The following is a 19,391-nucleotide window of genomic DNA, read 5'->3' on the forward strand; positions in this document are numbered from 1 at the left end:
AGGTTTTTTTTCTTTTATATATATATATATTAAGTATAAATAAAATAGTATCAGAACACTACTCATAAACATCTATTAGATTGCTTTGATCCTCACATTTCACATTGTTCTAATATAACAAAAAAAAAACTATATTATTCTATATTTCATGGGGAAAATAAATAAATTAGTTTCTTGTCCTCTTTTCCTTCTTCGTCTATAATATACTTTTGCAACTTCGAGAGAGTTTCAGGTTTGAAAAAGGATAAAGACTTTAAATTCAAAGTAAAATGCCATGGGAAATATACATGTTCAAACCCATTAAAAAAGAGTTCCACTACAAATATTGACCAAACTTCAGTCTTTATACGGACAATTAATGGCTTTACAACAGCAATGCTCTACATTTCTAACTCTTTCATGCCCCCTTCCCTTCCTCCCTCGTTTTTTCCCCATAATTCAATGAAATTTTAATGTCTCCTCTCCATTATTATTCCATGAACTAAATTTTTTTCTTCTTATTATTGTTTTCAAAAACACTTGAAAGCTAGCCAAATAAATAAAATGTTTGTGGTCTGCTTCCTTAATTTTGATAGTGTTGGTAATTTTTTTATTGAAAATTTATCAAAATAATATATTTTTTTTATAATTTATTTTTTATCCTAGCACATAGAAACTATCAAAAAAATATTAAAAAAATATATTGAAACAAAAAATTAAATTTTTTAAAAAATATAGCTCTGCCACAATAACAAATGATACTTTTATTTTATTGATTTTATCACCGTATATATTTTTATTGGGTATAGAATATTCTCAAATTATATTTTAATCTAAAAGTTTAAATTTATAGTCAAGATTACATGAATAGTTTGATATTATTTTCCAAGATACTTCTTAAAATAAAAATATTTTAGACTTGAAACTTATATAAAAAAAAATAATGATATTTAAACTCATAATAATATTCAAACTCATGAAAAACACTTCATGTTAAACGCGTTTTTTAATCCAAGTTCACATTATTGAGTTGTCCTATGAACAGTAGGCATTAATTTAAGAGAACACTTGAAATTTGGAGGTAGAATGGATGGACAGACCTTGGAGAAACTACAAGGACAGGCTTTGGGAAGGTGAAGAAAATACAGATCAAATTCCAACCACTCTCTACCTTCTTTTTTATCAAGCCCAACCACCCCCACCAAATCAATTTCAATGTTTTTTTTTTCCACGTACACATGCAGCTGCAGATCTTTTATATGTAAATATATATAATGTAAAAAATTATGACAAAATAGCGGATTGTCTTTGCTTTGAAATCTGGTCAATAAAATGTTTGGAGTCATAATTGATGCCAGTGATGGATTTGGAATCATGTTTTGCCTGCTGCTGCTGCTGCTGCATATTTTAAATGTTCCAGTGAAGTTTACTCCTTAACCACAAGCTAGCGAGAACCCATCTAAAAGAATCCATGGATGGAAAGAAACTTCCAACCCTAATTATGATGTCTGATCAACTCTCATAAAAGAAGTTCATGATTGCCATCTGGGGACTGACTCTCTTTATCATACTTACTTTGGTATAAAAAAGAAATGACTTCTCCCTGCAGATCAATAATTTACAGCTAATTAAAGGGAGAATAAAACTCACAATATTTAAATCACATCTCCAAGTCTCTCCTGTCCCTGTACAATATATTGTATGCATCAAGGTTATATGACAAATTACAAGATGCATGGAAAGAATTATCCTCCCAGCTTGGCAGAGAAATGGAAGTTTTGTAGCCTGATTTTTTAAAAAATTGACCAAAGAAATGGATGGGATTGTACAGCGACAGATGAATAAGAAAACGTAGAAAGGAGAAGCTTTGGAAACAAGTGTGCATGGACATGGCAGCCGGTCATAAAGTTAATTTGGACGAGGAGTGGGGACTGGGAAACCATTACCTTTATGATCACGCAATGAACACACATCATTATAGTTTTAAAACTCCAACTGGAATAAATTTTATGACACAATTAGAAGAAAAAAAAAAAGTTAATCCAATTTTAATTTTTTAAAAATTAAAATAATATTTTTAAATACCATACATAATTCCTGGGATCACCTAAATGTGTGATTGAGCTCATAATTAAGTGATTACAGTCGCTGCGATCGATCCCATGGAGCTGATTTTGACTTGGATATTAAGGTCATATCATTCACTGCTCAAATCTCTTCCATATTCTTATATTTATGGGGGCAGAAAATCCCAATTGCATGCTCATTGAATCCAAATTAATTAAAGCAGCATGAACATTGCAGGTTTTTCTTTAAAAAACAAATTAAACTGGAAAGAAAAAAAATGGTGTCCACATGATAGGATATTTTATCATTTGTTTACGATCGTTCTGTGTGGTTACTGTATTATAAAAGCAGCATGGGAGGGCCCAATTTCTTTAAAGATTTTTGCCGACCGTCTTTCCCTTTCTTTAATCCTAATTAAGTCGTCCTTGTTGCGAGAATCTTGTTAATTTATATATTATAGTTCGAGATTGTGATCCAAAACCACGTAGCTAGCCTTGGACCTTTAATTAATTATGGGGATTAATTAATTTAAAGTATAATAATCATTAGAGAGTAGAGACTCGTTAAGGATGTATCCATGCATCTACTCACACATGTTATTTAAAACTAACTTGTTGTTGTAATTATATTTAATTATATAGTGTTTGGGTTAAATTCAATTAATAAATAAGTTAAATTTATACAGGTAAAAAAGATAAAATTTAATTTAATTTATTTTCTATGTTACTCTAATTACTTTCATTTTATTTTCTTAAAGGACTCTAAAAAAAAGTATTTTAGAAAAACTAGTTTTAACATTAATTTTTTTTTGGTGTGGTAAATTTTTTTATTATTTTTAGAGATTAAATTTTATTAGAAATTTAACTATTGATATTCAAAACTATTTTAAATATAAGATTTAATTAAAACTCCTCGATTCAGAGGGTTCATAACTTGTTGGAAGGTGTGTTCTTACATGTGAAATTCTTTTTTTTTTCTTTATAGTTTTGTTTCCCTGGAAAAAATAAAATAAAGTTATATATTTTTTATGTGGGATTTGAAATCTATTAGTATATATACTCTATGTTTCACATAAAAAAGTTATTTTCTCAATATGGGATAATTTTTTTTTTATTGAAATACTTCAACTTAAAAAGCTTAATATAATATATTTTTAAAGTAGGATAAAAACTTTTTAAAATATTCTTTTAAACTTCATTATTTACAACAAGTATAACTTATATTTACATGAATTTTTTCTTAATTTTTTTTTATAAAATATTAAAACTTTAAATATATTTTTTTAATTTTTCCGGGTTGACTCATGAAATTCAGGATCCGATTTTTTGATCGGGTTAATCCCAGACCGGGTTTAATAACTATGGGAAGGTGTGTTTTTCCATGTGAAATTCTTTTTTTTTTCTTTTTTCTTTTGTTTCCCTAGAGAAAATGAAAATGTGAATCACATTTCAAGAGCGAAGAGAAAATGACTCTTGGCTCCCTAGGTAGTTTGACACTAGCTTATCAGCTAATTAATTTCATTTAATTGAATAAAGAAAAGTGCTCCGTTTCATTAGAAGGAATCTATTCTCTCACAAATGGTCATCTCTTCCCAACCTGTCTCGACTCGCCAACCTTCCATGCTAGTCAAGTCAACCTCAAGCATCACTTTTTCTCATCAACAACAAGACGAAGCAACCAACCCATCTTTTCATTTTGACAAATAATTATTTTTTTATCATTATTTCATTCTTTAAAAGGTAAACTTATATGATTTAAAAGGTATAATTGAGGTGTGCAAATAGCTTGGATCGTGCACTAAATAAATATAATTCATAAAATCATAGAAAATAAATAACAATTACAATATACACTCTCTTCAGTCTTCCTTCTCTTTATCTTTCGTGTACATCAATTCCCTACTAAGATTTATTACCTTAAATGTTGGAGGGTCTTGTATTTTAATAAAGAAGTTGTTTTTATAAGATAGCATAAAAGTCACCCGGTAACCCATCAACTCCTTAATGGCCATGGCAAAGTGAATCTTGTCGGATTTCACTTAATGTGTTGAACCAACTTGTATATATCTTGTCTCTAAGTGCTCCTTCGAATCTTGCTTCTGCATCCTAATTACGTCACCAATGTCCATGTCCATCGTTGATGGTAACATTTCTATATATATATCACAGCATGATCAGGAATTATCAAGGTGACAGACGATTGCCACAGGAGTAGACATGTATTAATTTCTCATATTCTTATAGTTTCCTCGTGTATCTAGGAATCAATGAACAGTGCTTTCAGGGAATAACACAGACAGGAAAGGACAAACAAAACAGTGGGGAGATTAAGCAATTAAGGTTTCCTCTCCTCTCTCTCCCCTGCATTACCTGGTAGTATATACTGGGTTAACAAGGATTACTAATTGTCGAAAACCATCAAACAAAATTGATCTAAGTAGTTTGTTTTAAACATTCGATTCAAAAGTCATGAACTCCAAAACTGCAATGCTTATTTGTTTTTTAGAGTGATTTAGGGCCCATTTGGCCCAGCTGCGGTGCAATTTGTCCATGCTCCCAAGCCGAGAGCATAGTCAATGTTATCTGTTTGGAAACATGAGTTGCACCGCAGCTGTGCCAAAGTTCATCGGAGAAGGACATATATTCTGAAAACTAGTCAACGCCATCTATCAATTCTGAAATTAGGAGTGCGCTTCTAGACTGATATCACAGCACCAAACACACAGTAAACAGAAGAAGAACGGACAGCAGAATTCTATTATTATATATTCTGATCTTACTCTCCTGTCTCATCAGTGAGTTGTGATTCAAGTCATGACATTGTTATCAGATCCATCAGGTAAAAGGGAATTCAGGTTCTCCATCAAATCTTCCATTTTGGCTCAGGGCTTCAGCGTATCTGTCCATCTAGTAGCTGGCCACTGTGACCTTAACAATCCTGTGAAATCTGTCCATTTTCAGACTTTAGCTATGGGACCAGAAAATCAATCAAGCGGTCATGTTGAAGAAAGAGTTAAGCCTGAATCTTTGGTGGTCAATTAAGAGCCCAAACTGGGATTGATTCCACTGTAAATAACCAGCAGCATCTACCATTTACATTTCATCAAGTTTCTCCTCTGTACACTCTCTCTCTCTCTCTCTCACACACACACACACACACACACACACACACACACACACTATTTACATCAGGATTATTACCTAAATTATCTATCTGCTCCAGTTTAAGCATCAATTGTGTTGACAAACGAAGTGTGCAGATACAATTTCCTTTGGGCAGTAAACAATAACTAAAGGACTAAAATGGGGAAGTGAAATATGCAGGCCTATACTCTACAGCCTGTTTGCTTCGTGAAAGCCCAAAACCATTTGCCTAGCATTTTAAAATCCAAGCCCGCAAGATGAAAAAATCACAACCCAGTTCATGAAGTAGAAAACACCAGCATGCTTGGAATTCAAATGAAACGAAATCCTTTACGCTATTAAGAATTAAATTTTAAATAGAATTAAATCTTTAAAAATACTGCAAGAATAAATCATAAGTTAACCTCTTTTATCTCCAATTTCAAAATGAAAAAATTTAATGTTTAAATTAACTTTCTCAAAATACTTATTTAGCTGTTTTTTTTTCAAATACATGTGAAAAAATAAGATGAATACAATGAGAGTAATATAAAAAATAAATTAAATTAAATTTTATCTCTTTGAATTCAATTTATTTATCGATTGAAATTTAAATTTAATTATAGTAAATAATTGATTCTAAACAATTAATGTAAAATGTATAAATATGGATTGATTAAATTGAAAACATGGTAAAATTAATAATTGAAAATAAACACATGATTAATAAACTATAGAAATAAATAGACTGTTTTTCAATATTTTCATATTAAAATTATAAAAAAAACATTTAAAATAGCATAATTTAATTAAAACACAAGTTGAAAAGCATTTTGAAATTTGAATGATTAAACATAATTCCAAAAAAAAACCTCGATTAATTGAAAATTTCATAAAACATTTCTCCATTGACCAATTACTTCCCTTCTCAAGTATTTTACATCACATTGAGATTACACACATATTCACTATTAGAACTTATAATCCAAATCTATTAAGAAACTAAAGGAAAACAAAATAATACCATCACAATATTCGAGTGGATCACCAGCCCAGCTCTATCTACGCAAATTTATCACACAAATTCAATGGAAGGTAATTAACTAGCTAGTTTTAACTTCTAAGAAACGGAGAACCTTCTCCTCCTGGGCTTGGTAATATCCACGGCAATATTGTCATCGATATGAGAAGTATCCTTAGATCCATGCTTGAAAGGATTCAACTTCCCCAAGGTCTTCGACATGGATGAGAAGAAGGTATGTTTTCGAGGCCCAGAAGTAGTAGCAGCAGCAGCAGAAATACTTTTAGCTGAACTCCCTTTATCCTTCTGCATGTCTGAGATGTAAAGCTTCATCTTCGTAAGCTCTGATCGCAAGGCCTCATTCTCACTGACAAGTGAAACATCAGATTGCAATTGACTCCTTGTTGCAGCAGCATCAGGCTGATCATCTGCACCACTCCTAAGTTTAAGCTGATCGTAGTAAAGGGTATGCAAAACAATCTGTACTGGTAATCTTTTGTTTTGTGAAGCATGGAGTCGAGCTTCATAGGAGAGTTTCAATGGATCCATGACACTGCAAACCTTCTCTCGTTCCATCTCATCGAGATTCGGATGAGCCTGCAATCAGCACTCAAAACCATTACTTCTATGCCTATTCTCAAATGAACAAACACTGAAAAAAATAAATAAAGAAGCTTGAATTGATAAGCATAGCTAATAAAAGTTTACTGATTATACCTTCAGATAGATGTCGATGGCACGATAGAGATCATCGTCAACCTTTCTGGCTCCTTTCCGCACAAGAGTTGCAATCCCATTGAATTTGGAAATGGTGAGTTCAGGATAGGTTGCGATCTCACCAAGGTACGAGTCCACAGTTTTTGCGACTCTATGCATTGCTGCAGAACATGTTTCCTCGAAATCACCACCACTAAAGACAGCCATATTCTTCTCCTTCTCCATGAATCCTGATATGATGCTCCTGATGCTATCCAGATCGTAAAGTTTCTCACCATTATAAGTGAAAGACATGACGAGTAGATCATCAACCGTGACATGCTCTAATATCACAGAGATTCGCTTCTCGAGCTCATTCTTGCAAGAATTTGAGGCCTTGACAAAGATGGCAGTACGGAGAAGGCAGCAGAGGAAGTTGATAGGCAAGGTAGCTTTCTCCGAGGGCAAGAGAGAGACTATTGATTGCAGAAGCTCGCGTTCGCGGGCATACATACCAGAATCATCAGAAATGGAGGACTTGGTGCACCTGCCGGAGTGATCTCGAACAAGATCTCGAAGATTTCTTTCTGTGTATGTTATTAAAGCACTTGCTAAGGTTAGTGCTTTCGCGGCGCGTTTCCTCATTCCAGACAGGATTCTGCCAATGAATTCTATGTCTAAAATTGATAACTCCTCAGTCCACCAATTTGGTGGTGTTCTGCTTGGAAAGTTTGCCTCATTACAAGCCTGACAATCATCAAACTAACATTATCAACCAAAATTGTACTGAAAATTAACCAGATAACCGGATGATATATGTTACACAAGCTACTAATTTATGTGAATCTAGCAAAGTACCTTAAGGCTGATGGCATCGACACATCTTTGGACAATTTTGACGTCTTCAGCCAGAGGAAGGAGATCTTCGCAGGATTTTAACACAATGATGGCGCCGGAAAGGCTAGACAGGGCTACTTGAGCAAAGAAATCTTCAGTCCGACCAGCAAGATTGTTATCACAATACGTATCAGTCATTTGAAGATACTCAGCAGCACAACGAAGGGCTGCTACGTTTTGAACCGTGATCTCAAAGTTAACACCATAGCAGAATTTTGCTGCTTTTACGAAGATCTCAGGCCCTCCAGGTATGCCAGACAGATCGATCCTAGCTAGCTCTGGTTCTTTTGATTCAAAAATTAGTTTTCGTATGTAGTTGCTCTTTGCCAGTAGCATGAACTGCCACAAAGTAATCAAAGCATAATAACATATTAATTAAGCATTAGAAAAGCTATTCCTTGTTTTCATTCTTTAATTCTTGCACTTGATCTACAAATTAATACAAGATTGGCAAAAGATCAGTAACACAACATTTCCATACCTTATGAAGAGAAAAGCTGGCTTCACACACTACAACCACAACATCTGTAGGAATATCTTTAGAAAAGACCCTACAGAAAATTTAGAAAGGACTGACAATAATAAGCAAGAGCTAATGTTCGACTTAGCATGTATAATTAACTACAAACAAGAATATATGTATGAATAATATTGGTGTTCGTACCATTTGCCAGTTCTCTCCATGGCAAGAGAGAGCCTGCTTCTGACAGGAGAAGCCATGTTTCTGCCTTGTCCTAACTTGGCTTTTAGAAGAAAGAGATCTTAAGATAAGTAGAGTATCTATGTTGGGTTAAATAGCAATCTTTGTCTGGATAAGTTGCTTTTTCTTAATCTAGCACTTATCTACGGTAATTTCACTCTTTTTTTTTTCTTTCTAAAGATAGTCTTGCAAATGTATTGATTGTTACCCAACTTGCTATGGATTAATCTACCCTAGTTGGCTTCACGACAGATAGGCATTAACATGTGTCAATTCTATTCGGCTGCAATCACAATCCCAGAAATTTCAAACGTCTATGATGACCCTTTTATGTATTTCCAATCCACCGTTTTTATTTTTAATGATTAAATTCCATGAATTACTCTTTTGATCCTGAAAGAGATGAGAAGAGAAAAAGAAAAGAAAGGTAAATGAGAATGGGGACAGGGTAGGTTATGCATTGCACAAAAAGAACAAGAACTGGCCGAAATCGGGCTATCACAAACACGACTCTAAATAGTAGTTTTTTTTATGAAGTTTTGCCTTACTGAAAGGTTTACAAGTCTTCAAATAATAGGACTGAAATCGATCTCAACAAAGAAGAAAAGTCATAATCCCTAAATAAAAAGAAAAATTAACAAAAATAATCTAAAAATAACATCAAATTTATAAAAATCAAGAAAAATAATAATAAAACTGGCTTGAACAACCTATTCGAGGCCTAATTTAGAAATATTTCAAAGCTCAACTAGTTACAGTTGATCAAGCCTTTATTAGAAATCTTCTGAAAAAATTTAAACACGATTCAATCATTGAAATAATAATTATAATATTTTAATTCTATTTTGTTGGCCTGCTGTGATCGGATTTCATCTTATATTTAGTTGTATGCTGCTGATCCATAAATATATATGCAACGTTATTCACCTTATCTCTCATCAAACAAAATCAGATTCTCACCATCACGTAGAGTCTCTAGTTTCTACTGGACCGGCTACATCGTTAGCTAATCAAATTGACATGATGATAAGAATATGACAAGAAACAATACAGGAAAGTAGCCATGGCCAATCTGCTAGATCAAACATACTAATCCAAATAATGAAGAAAGAGTAGCGTAAACATATATTATTGGATGTAGGTCTCGAGAGATGTCTCTGCCACTCAAACAAGTGGTGAAGACTTCTCCAGCAACCTTTGTCATAAAGTTTTGGCCAATGATCCACCACGTCATACTAGGCATTCCCTTCCCGTGCCTTGCTATGATGATAGGCCAACACACCCAACCCCTCTAGGCTCGAACTTTGACTGACATGCCTTCTGCTGCTTGCTTGGCTGGATAATACAAGACTGGAATCAGATCTCCATCCAATACTGTATCTACTCGTGGCATTTACTGCCACGTTGTCCCCTGTCATTGAAGAAGCAGATATCCATGAATTTCTTTACAATGTTAAATGAGTTAAGCCCAGCTGAATAATAAAGAAATACTACTGCTTGTAGCAGAACACATTGTTCCTTTTGAGATTATCATGCCCATTGATGTCTCTCTCTATTCATGCCCATCAACTGTGACCGTACCATGAATGGTTGCAGTTCGTACTCATCTACATACCACAATTATACATCTATGATGGTCTTATGTTTCTGCAAATATATGTGTCTGTACAAAATCCTAAGAAAATACTTAGTATTGGTGGCATAGATTGTATGTTTTGTAGCTATTATGTTTAAATAAATGAAAAGGAATGCTATTTACTACGAATATTTCCTCCGAATTAGTTTCTCAATTTATATTAATTGTTCTATTCTAATTTTTGATTTGCTGTTTTTCTAGTTATATTTATTTTATTTTTAGTATCGTCTTAAAAAAATTTTAATTTTAATTTTTTCAACATGTTCAACTTTTAATATATTATTTTTAAAATTATTGGTTTTTCTCATTGAGTCGGCATTAATTTTACTTTTTTTCAAAAAAAATAAAAATACAAAAAAATAAAAAATATTAATAAATAGACTAACAGTTAGAAAACACAACATTTTCTTAGTTTACATCAGATAAATAAACAATACAACTTATCTCAGATAAGACGTATTAGGGTACTTATGCATTTCTTTTACGCAATCAACCCTGTTTTCCAGATTCTGAGATCAATTAGGGTTTTTAGTAATCAAAATATTAAGTAACGACCCTCATTTTTTTTTTTACTGATAAAAGATAAGATTTCTTGTTCTTTCCTCTCATATCTTACCTGATTATCTTGATTTAAAAAAATAATTGTTGCGATACCATAAACATGACACATCAATCATTGATGGAGTTGAACCAGGAGACAAATCTCAAACTGATTTAAGAAATTAACTCGGGATGAATAAGTATTATTACTTTTCAGCGTAAGAGCACAACAGCGACTTCAGCTAGCCTTAGAATCAGCTACGGCACAGGGGACACAGCTTAAGTTGGTAGTTGATTAGGAGGTCCATGTAAATAGGTCTCGCTACATGCATGGTTAATATCTTGCAGCCGTGAAATCACTTTCTTGTAGTGAAGGGGGTGCCTTGTGTTTACGAACAAGGTGAATATTTAGCAGATGAAGTCGTATGGATTCACTGAGATGAATGAGTGGAGTTTTTTTTATGCGGGCCAAAGTCTATTGAAGGAACTCAGCAAGTAGCACGTTGTGATGGCTACTACTGGTCCCAGATTTCAGCCCTTCGATAAGATTGTGGACTCAATTTCATATGGAGTAGCGAATTCATGTTTGGTGAACAAGGTTACACGTAAATCTCATGCATTGCCAAGAAGGTGGGTTCTTGGTTTCATTGCACGTCCAATCCAAGCTGCTAATTAGGGCTGGACTCAGAAACTTTGGAAGCTCACCTTCTCATTTCCCAGTCTCATTGCAGCATTCATTTATTTATTGGTCTTTTGAAGGCAAATGGGGCCATGATGTGATGCCTTCGGGACCCTTTGGTCCCATTTTTCCTGTCAAAAAAATGGACTAATTAATAGGCTGGAATATAGTTTTGCAGTCGTCAAGCTGCAGCTATCCTAATTTATTGTTTTTGCATTTATGGCATTCCCCGTCCACCAACCTACCTATCATCGCATAATAACAGCATGCGAATTAGCAGCTTTGATTTTCAGCAGCAAACATTCTTGCGCGCCGACCCTCCTGACATGAAAACAATCGACACCAATCAATTTGGTATTACAAAACATATTTATTTTTATATTTTCATTTCAATCTTTAATTTTAACTAAATATGTTTCTATCACGTTTATATTTATCTGTTCTTCGTTAAAACGGTAACCAAACACAATACAAGAGAACGTCCAAATCATAGCTTCTCACTAGGCAGATCATATAAATATGGGAATAATGCATCGTTAAAAAAATAAGTGAAAATTAACCTGGACAATTAAAAATAAGACCTCAGAAGAACAAAATGTCTGAAATTTATTCAACAAGATGATACAGTCGCGCATGGCTTTATGTACAATTGTTACTAATATTACAATGGATAATCAGAAAGTTAAAAACTAAAGCTTACACTAAAAACCTGGAAATATATTAATCACTATAATCAGTAAAGCGTACGTACATTATTTCATCAAGTGGAGAATCTCCAAGAAAGCTTAGAGCTTAGTTGAATGGAATGGATTACCCGGATTTAGTTCTCATGGAATTGGACTTCGATATCCCACTTGATTCACCTTCTGATGAAGGTTCCATTGACCTGATATTGAAATTGCAGGAAAGATCAGCATAAAGACCGACCGCCCTTCTGATGTTAATGTTTAGCTCCTTGATCAAACCAACATCTCGAGTCAATTTGTCTGGGATCTTCGATTCCTGGTTTTGGTTTATTTCATTGATTAGTAACCTGTTTTGATCCAGAATGTCCTCAACTTGCACAAAACTCTTCTGGAATGTTTGCAAAATCTTGCTATGTACTTGGTTTCCATTGCTTAAGCCTGAATTAATATAAATCACCTTCCATTTCAGTGATCAAAACCTCTAGTCTTTCCTGCATCAAAAAAGTAAAAAGTTCTCTACATTGTAATTATTTTATCTTATCTCTTCGTGGACTTAGTTTTATACGGTAGCTTTCATGCTTGGAAAACCGATATGAATGATGTTACACTTGCACCTGCGTTTCCATTCCACTGCCAAGAAGGTGGGGCCTTGCACTTCCGATCAAAGTTAATTAGGGCTGGGCTATGAAGATTCGCAAGCCCATCTTCTCGTTTGCCTTTCTCATTGTACAATGCACACCTCTAAAATAGAGACAGAAGCAAGATTGCACTAAGATAAATAAGACGAGATAACATGCCCGCGCGTTTATAAAATAAATACACTTGACAATGTTATAATTATGAACCAGCGCTAGATAAGTAATAGCAATTAAAGGTATGATGGAGCAAATATTTCATGACGAAAAAAAAGTTGTGTTGGCGATCCAAAACTTAGAAACTGAACAAAATAATTTATAGCAATTTACAGTGTTTTGTGATGAAAGATACAGTGCTTTCGCCACATGATTTAGCTTTTCAGTTAATAAAAAGAAAAAAATTACAAAGCTAAATTCTCTACCAACTTAATATTAAAAAAAAAACCAACAAAGATAATTTTGGAAGGAAAAAAACCCATGAGAAAAAACGTTGTAGCAATTGACAATGTTTTTGGAGAAAAACTATAACACTTTTCCCAATAAAATAAAATAAAAAACATTTAGAGAAACGTTGTAACAATCCACAGTGTTTTGTGAGAAAAACTACAACGCTTTCCTCATATGATTTAGTTTTATTGTAATTATAATTCTTAACCAACTCAATATTAAAAAAAAAATCGACAAAGATAATTTTGGAAAAAATCATAAAAAAATCACATGGGAAAACACTGCAACAATTCACAGTGTTTTAAAGAAGAAAAACTACAAAGTTAAATTTTTAATCAGCTCAATATTAAAAAAAAAATCTATAGAGATAATTTTATAAAAAAAAATAACAAAGCAAACACCAAAAAAAAGAAAAAAAAATCATGTTGGAAACACTGTAGCAATTCACAGTGTTTTGTGATGAAAGCTACAGTGCTTCCCCACATGATTTAGCCTTATCTGTAATGATTTGTAATTGTAATTCACAAACAATTCAATATTAAAAAAATAAAATTAAAAAGGATAATTTGAAAAAAATTATAAAAAAAACCATATGGGAAAAAACACTGTAGCAATGGACAGTAATTTTCAAAAAAAGTTATAGTGCTTTCCTCACATATTGTAACTGTAATTTTTAACCAGCTTAATATTAAAAAATAAAATAAAATAAAGATAATTTTGGAGGGAAAAAAACCATGCGGAGAAACACTGTAGCAATCAACAATGTTTCAAAGGAAAAAATTACAAAATCAAATTCTCAATCAGCTCAATATTAAAAAAAAATCGACAAATATAATTTTAAAAAATAAAGAAATAAAATAGAAAAACTAAGTGGAAAAACATCGCAGCAATCCACAGTATTTAAAAAAAAATTACAAAGCAAAAATTTTAACCAGGTCAATATTTAAAAGGTAAAATCAACAAAAATAATTTTGCAAAAAAAAAAAAAAAAAGGAAAAGTTAGCCAAAAAAAAAGAGAGGAAAAACACTGTCGATTACTGTTGTAATCCACAGTGTTTTGTGTGTGGGGGAACAGTGAATCCCCCACACGGTTTAGTTATATGTATAATAGCCTTATTTGTAATGACTTGTAATTGTAATTCACAAACAACTCAATATTCAAAAAATAAAATTAAAAAGGATAATTTGAAAAAAATTATAAAAAAAACCATATGGGAAAAAACACTGTAGCAATGGACAATAATTTTCAAAAAAGTTATAGTGCTTTCCTCACATATTGTAACTGTAATTTTTAACCAGCTCAATATTAAAAAATAAAATAAAATAAAGATAATTTTGGAGGGAAAAAACCATGCGGAGAAACACTGTAGCAATCAACAATGTTTTAAAGAAAAAAATTACAAAACCAAATTCTCAATCAGCTCAACATTAAAAAAAAAAATCGACAAATATAATTTTGAAAAATAAAGAAATAAAATAGAAAAACTAAGTGGAAAAACATCGCAGCAATCAACAGTATTTAAAAAAAAATTACAAAGTAAAAATTTAAACCAGGTCAATATTTAAAAGGTAAAATCAACAAAAATAATTTTGAAAAAAAATAAATGAAAAAATAAGAAAGTTGAAAAAAAATAATTTAAAAAAAAAACAAAAAAAAGAGAGAGGAAAAACACTGTGGATTACTGTTGTAATCCACAGTGTTTTGTGTGTGGGGGAACAGTGAATCCCCCACACAGTTTAGTATATTTGTTAATATAAAATTATTAAAGACTTCAAGTGTATTTGATTTTTTTTATAAATTAACACAATAAATTAAAAATATTGCCGGAACATCAGACTTTAAAAAAAAATTACCGAAACAACACAATTTATATATATTTAAAAAATGCGATATTTATAATATGCTGCTATTTAAAATTGTGACATTTACAAGCAAATTATGAAATGTACCGGAGAGGAAAGAGAGAGGAGAGAAAACTATATATAAAAAAAAGACTATGGAGGTATAATGGAATTTTGATTATGATATCATTGATATTATTAAAAATATCTTTACGAGATAAATCCAACAATATCAAAAATATCACCAACAGTAACTCAAGTGAGACATATTTAACATTTAAAGATAGCGGGTGACTCAATAGCCTTTGACAACAAGTGTAGGCTACTAAAATCACAATTGTTGGATTCTTCTAGCCTAGATTTTTTTTTGTGTGGTATTAGTGGTATAATAATTGAAGTTTCAATGCGCCTCGAGGATTTTTTTTTTTCATCTCTTCTCTCTCCACATTTCATATATATATATATGTCTTTATTTTGAATAATAATAAGCTATAAATATCAAGTTTTTAATATGTATAAACTGTTTCGCAATGTCCAAGCCCACAAGGGGCTTGATATGGACTCATTAATTGGATTCGTGATCATTATTAGAGCCGAAACACGTTCTTGAAGGTTTGTGCTAAAAATAAATATTTTTCTAAATATATTAAAAAATATCAATAAATCTTTGCCATCACAAATATAATCATTAAAACAAACATGAAATCGACATCTAGGGGACATTTATCACAAACTAGGTGCTCTCTACTATGTTGACGAAAAAATCAGAGAATACTTGAAGAACATCCCATCATAGCTTCTCAGTTACGGCTAGATCACAAGAACATCGAACGAAGTCGGTTCTTGCAATGATCTGGTTAAGACTCGGAAAGCCACAACCCAATATGCTCTCGTCGTCTTTAGATTTTTTGCAAGGCACGAGGCATATTGACTAGTACTAGAAAGATCGTGAGGCATATTGGCTAGTGTTCGAATGTTGTCCTTACTTAGGATTCTTTAGAGATGCAGCCAACTAACTTGGAACAAATATCTACAGTGTTGCTTAAAATCGTAGGAGGATGATTCATGCGAAAAAATTGGACTATTGGACATTAGGATATATATATACCGATTGAAATGTAAGCATTCATCTAGATAATTGGACCGGCACGCAGCTTTAGTGTTCGAATCCTACGTGCAACAAATAGACAAAAAAAAAAAAAAAAAACCACATATGAACACTGTGTTTAATGTCATTTGGCTATATATGCCTATGTTCACTGTCGATCGAAACGAGGAGATATTTAAGTTTAGTGTCCAGGACGAGACAAAAACGTGTTTTTGATAAACAGATAAAAACTTTAAATGAATTTTTATTTGAGATTGTTTTAAAATGAATTTATGTATTTAATTTTAAAATAAAAAAGGTATAGGGACTAGGGAGATATATTTTTATTATCTTTAATTTTTTTTTCTCGAAACAATATCTAAACGCTGCATTTAGAACTCTAGATAAACAGAATACATCAAGTATACAATACAGCATAGGCATGATGCCTACCATCCCTACATACGTTCTTCAGCTCCTCAGAGAAAAAGGGCCTATATCGATCATTGAGCCTATACAAGTTATGCTCAACATTTAGCGTGAGAAAAGACATTTCCTGCTAAGTGCTAACATGTAAGGTATCATCAGATCCCAATTAATAGATCAGTTTTCTTTTGACAGATTGTTAGTTCTGGAACCATGAGTGCTGCTAGCTAACTATGGTGTTAATTCTCTATAGATGGAAGCTGTATGATGACCAAAATCTATTCGGTTAGCACTCACTGCACTCTCCAAAAACATTAAATTGGTGGTGTAGATGCATCTTCAAGGACTGTAATTACCTCATTTTCTGACCATTGTTGATTCTAGGAGTTGGGATTTGATTTCTGTATCAAGTGCTAATTAATAATCTTGGCTTTATCTTTGTTATTCTTTTTTAGTTTAACGTGGGTGTCCGGGACAGCTTGCGCGCACCTCGACTAATCCCACGGGCCCTGAAGTTAACAACCATGTAAGCCTCCAGTGGCCATCATATGAGCAACCACAAGGCTCGAACCTGAGACCACAGAGGGAGCAAATCTCTTGGTCTCAAGCTTTTATCACTATGCCACCACCTATAGTTATCTTTGTTATTCTTTGAATTGCCTTGTTGCAGCTATAATATTTGGTTATTTTGCTGAGCTAAGTTTACACAATAATATCATCCAAAGCCATTAAATAATTTATTGACTTTCATGCACCAAGTTGCTATGGTCTGTCACTTCCTGAAATTGATGATTACGTGTCCAGAACACGATCAGTAGGCTTGGGAAGGTGGATCATTTCATAAGACCATTCCTCGCAAACACAACCATAACAACAACCGAGCTTCGCAAGTAGCATATTTGATAATAATTAAGTGGATTAAGTTATTTAGATAAATAAAATTATTCTTATTTGAATTTTGTTACTTGTATTTTTCAATTCACATGTAAATGTGTAATCAAGTAGGAATCTCTAGTTAATAGATTCTCTTTTATAGTTTAGTTTTTGAAAATAACCGCTTGCCCGTCCAAATCTTTTTCAATATTTAGAGATCTTTAATTCTTAATTGCCATTTCCAACCATCTTAACTAAAAACCTTTACACCTAAAATTTTAAGCTATTATATAAGATTTCAAAAATAGTTTTTATATTACTCTATGACATACTGTCTCAAGTTAAAAAATTTTGGACTTGAAACTTGAATAGATCCATGCTATATTATATTTAATTTTTTTTAATTAGAATAAGAGGTTAGATTCGAACTCATTACCATTGGTTATCAGGACTTTGATACCATATCAAAAAACCATTTCATCCAAAAAATTAAACTATTATGTGAGATCTTAAGAATAATTTTTATATTACTTTCCGAGTTATTTGTATTCAAAACTTACACAAACTTATTATTATCTTAAGCTTAATTTTTATAATTTAAGTAAATAAAATAAGACAATAAGATTAATCTGAATACTGGGACTTCATATTATTGGTTGATGCATATCCACCTATGAAAACTAATGATGCCACTAGTTTCACGATGTCTATGAAATGATGATTTGTGTCCATATCTGGATATGATAGCCTACAAATAAATATTGTATCACTGAAATCATATAATGAATTTTGTTTTTTTAAAAAGCATTTTTTTAAAAAAATATTATTTTTTGTATTTATAAATAACTAAGATCCTCGTCTTTTCATCTCGTCGATATGAGATTAGTGTCATCATCATAAATGATTATTTGTGCCTTGTTCATTGAAACTTCTAAACCCAAAACATTAAATTATTAATTAAGATTTAAAAAATGATTTATATTATTGGCTGATGCGAAACAAAACAAAATGGTTAAAATTTGGTCAACACAAGCTAATGACGATGCTTTACACAACTGTTCAGGTCAATGGCTTGCATCTCAAGTTTTTCCTGTTTTGAACCCACACCTTTTTTTTATTTATTCATAATCATCGATAGATTTTCAACCCACACCTAATTAAGATTTGCCTCTTGGCGTTCACCTGGCATGGTATTGCTACCCCAACAACTGATTTGACGAGGTATTCATTCCAGATTTTATAAAGCTGGGGGGAATGTTAACATCATTTAATAGAAAGGGATTGTTTAAGCATTCATTCTCTTTGATCTTCATATATATATATATATATATATATATATATATATATATATATATATATATATATATTTCTAACTCTAACCTAGCGCTTTATATACAGGGAATATTCAGACTTTTGTTCCTCTTAATAATGTGATGAAGCTGTGCACACATGGTCACCAGGATTGTCCTGTGTGGCTAGCTAGAGGGAGGTTGGTTGGTTCGTAGTGGTCAGAGATCATAAATTCAAGAGATGGATCGATCTGGCTCATGATCTCACCATTACCTAACTGGGGATGGTGAGATGTCTAGGAAGAACATGACTTGCACACATCCATCCATCCATCAGCATGATCGATCATTAAAAAAAGTTGGTAGCAGAACTGTTCAACAATTATTATAATGGGCTTGGAAGTCTCCTTAATTTGAGACGTTGAAGAGTATCACACTTCAATTTATTTGCCCCATTAATTGATTTTTTAATTTAAACCTCTTCATGTATATACAATCCTAGCTAGGATTGCAGGTGATCAAGAGGGTTCACTTCACGGTTCGGTACGGTGGGAGGGGATTGAAACTATAATTAATGTTGTGTTCTAATCACAGTTTTATAAATATTTTAGTTATAATTTATATATTTTTTACTATTATTTTTTAAACTATCATAGTGCCAAACACATGCTAATAATAATCACAAGCCTATCATGTTTTATTATTTTATACGAACGCGGATATGACCACATGCTTTGAATATATTCTATGGGCTGAATCCTAAAACCAT

At 32.4% G+C, this 19,391-nt stretch overlaps 1 protein-coding gene across 1 annotated transcript; it reads right to left on the reverse strand.

Moving 5' to 3' along the window:
- Positions 1–6,045: 6,045 nt before the first annotated feature.
- Positions 6,046–8,616, reverse strand: LOC7494653 (root phototropism protein 2). The gene is made up of 5 exons (XM_002325595.4): positions 8,447–8,616; positions 8,264–8,333; positions 7,744–8,121; positions 6,907–7,632; positions 6,046–6,786 (listed from the first exon to the last, which is right to left on the reverse strand). The coding sequence occupies exons 1-5, from the start codon at positions 8,500–8,502 to the stop codon at positions 6,289–6,291; spliced, it is 1,728 nt and encodes a 575-aa protein (XP_002325631.1). The 5' UTR covers positions 8,503–8,616; the 3' UTR covers positions 6,046–6,288.
- Between the last annotated feature and the right edge of the window lie 10,775 nt (positions 8,617–19,391).

The sequence above is a fragment of the Populus trichocarpa genome, chromosome 19 (assembly GCF_000002775.5).
Source record: "Populus trichocarpa isolate Nisqually-1 chromosome 19, P.trichocarpa_v4.1, whole genome shotgun sequence".
Lineage (NCBI taxonomy): Eukaryota > Viridiplantae > Streptophyta > Magnoliopsida > Malpighiales > Salicaceae > Populus > Populus trichocarpa.

What these genes read in the sequence shown, in the direction of transcription:
- LOC7494653 (XM_002325595.4), bottom strand. Translation starts at nt 8,502, where the DNA reads ATGGCTTCTCCTGTCAGAAGCAGGCTCTCTCTTGCCATGGAGAGAACT. An exon ending in ATGGAGAGAACTGGCAAATG is followed by an intron (nt 8,334 to 8,446) that starts GTACGAACACCA and finishes AATTTTCTGTAG; the next exon opens with GGTCTTTTCTAAAGATATTC. An exon ending in CCATCGACATCTATCTGAAG is followed by an intron (nt 6,787 to 6,906) that starts GTATAATCAGTA and finishes TGCTGATTGCAG; the next exon opens with GCTCATCCGAATCTCGATGA.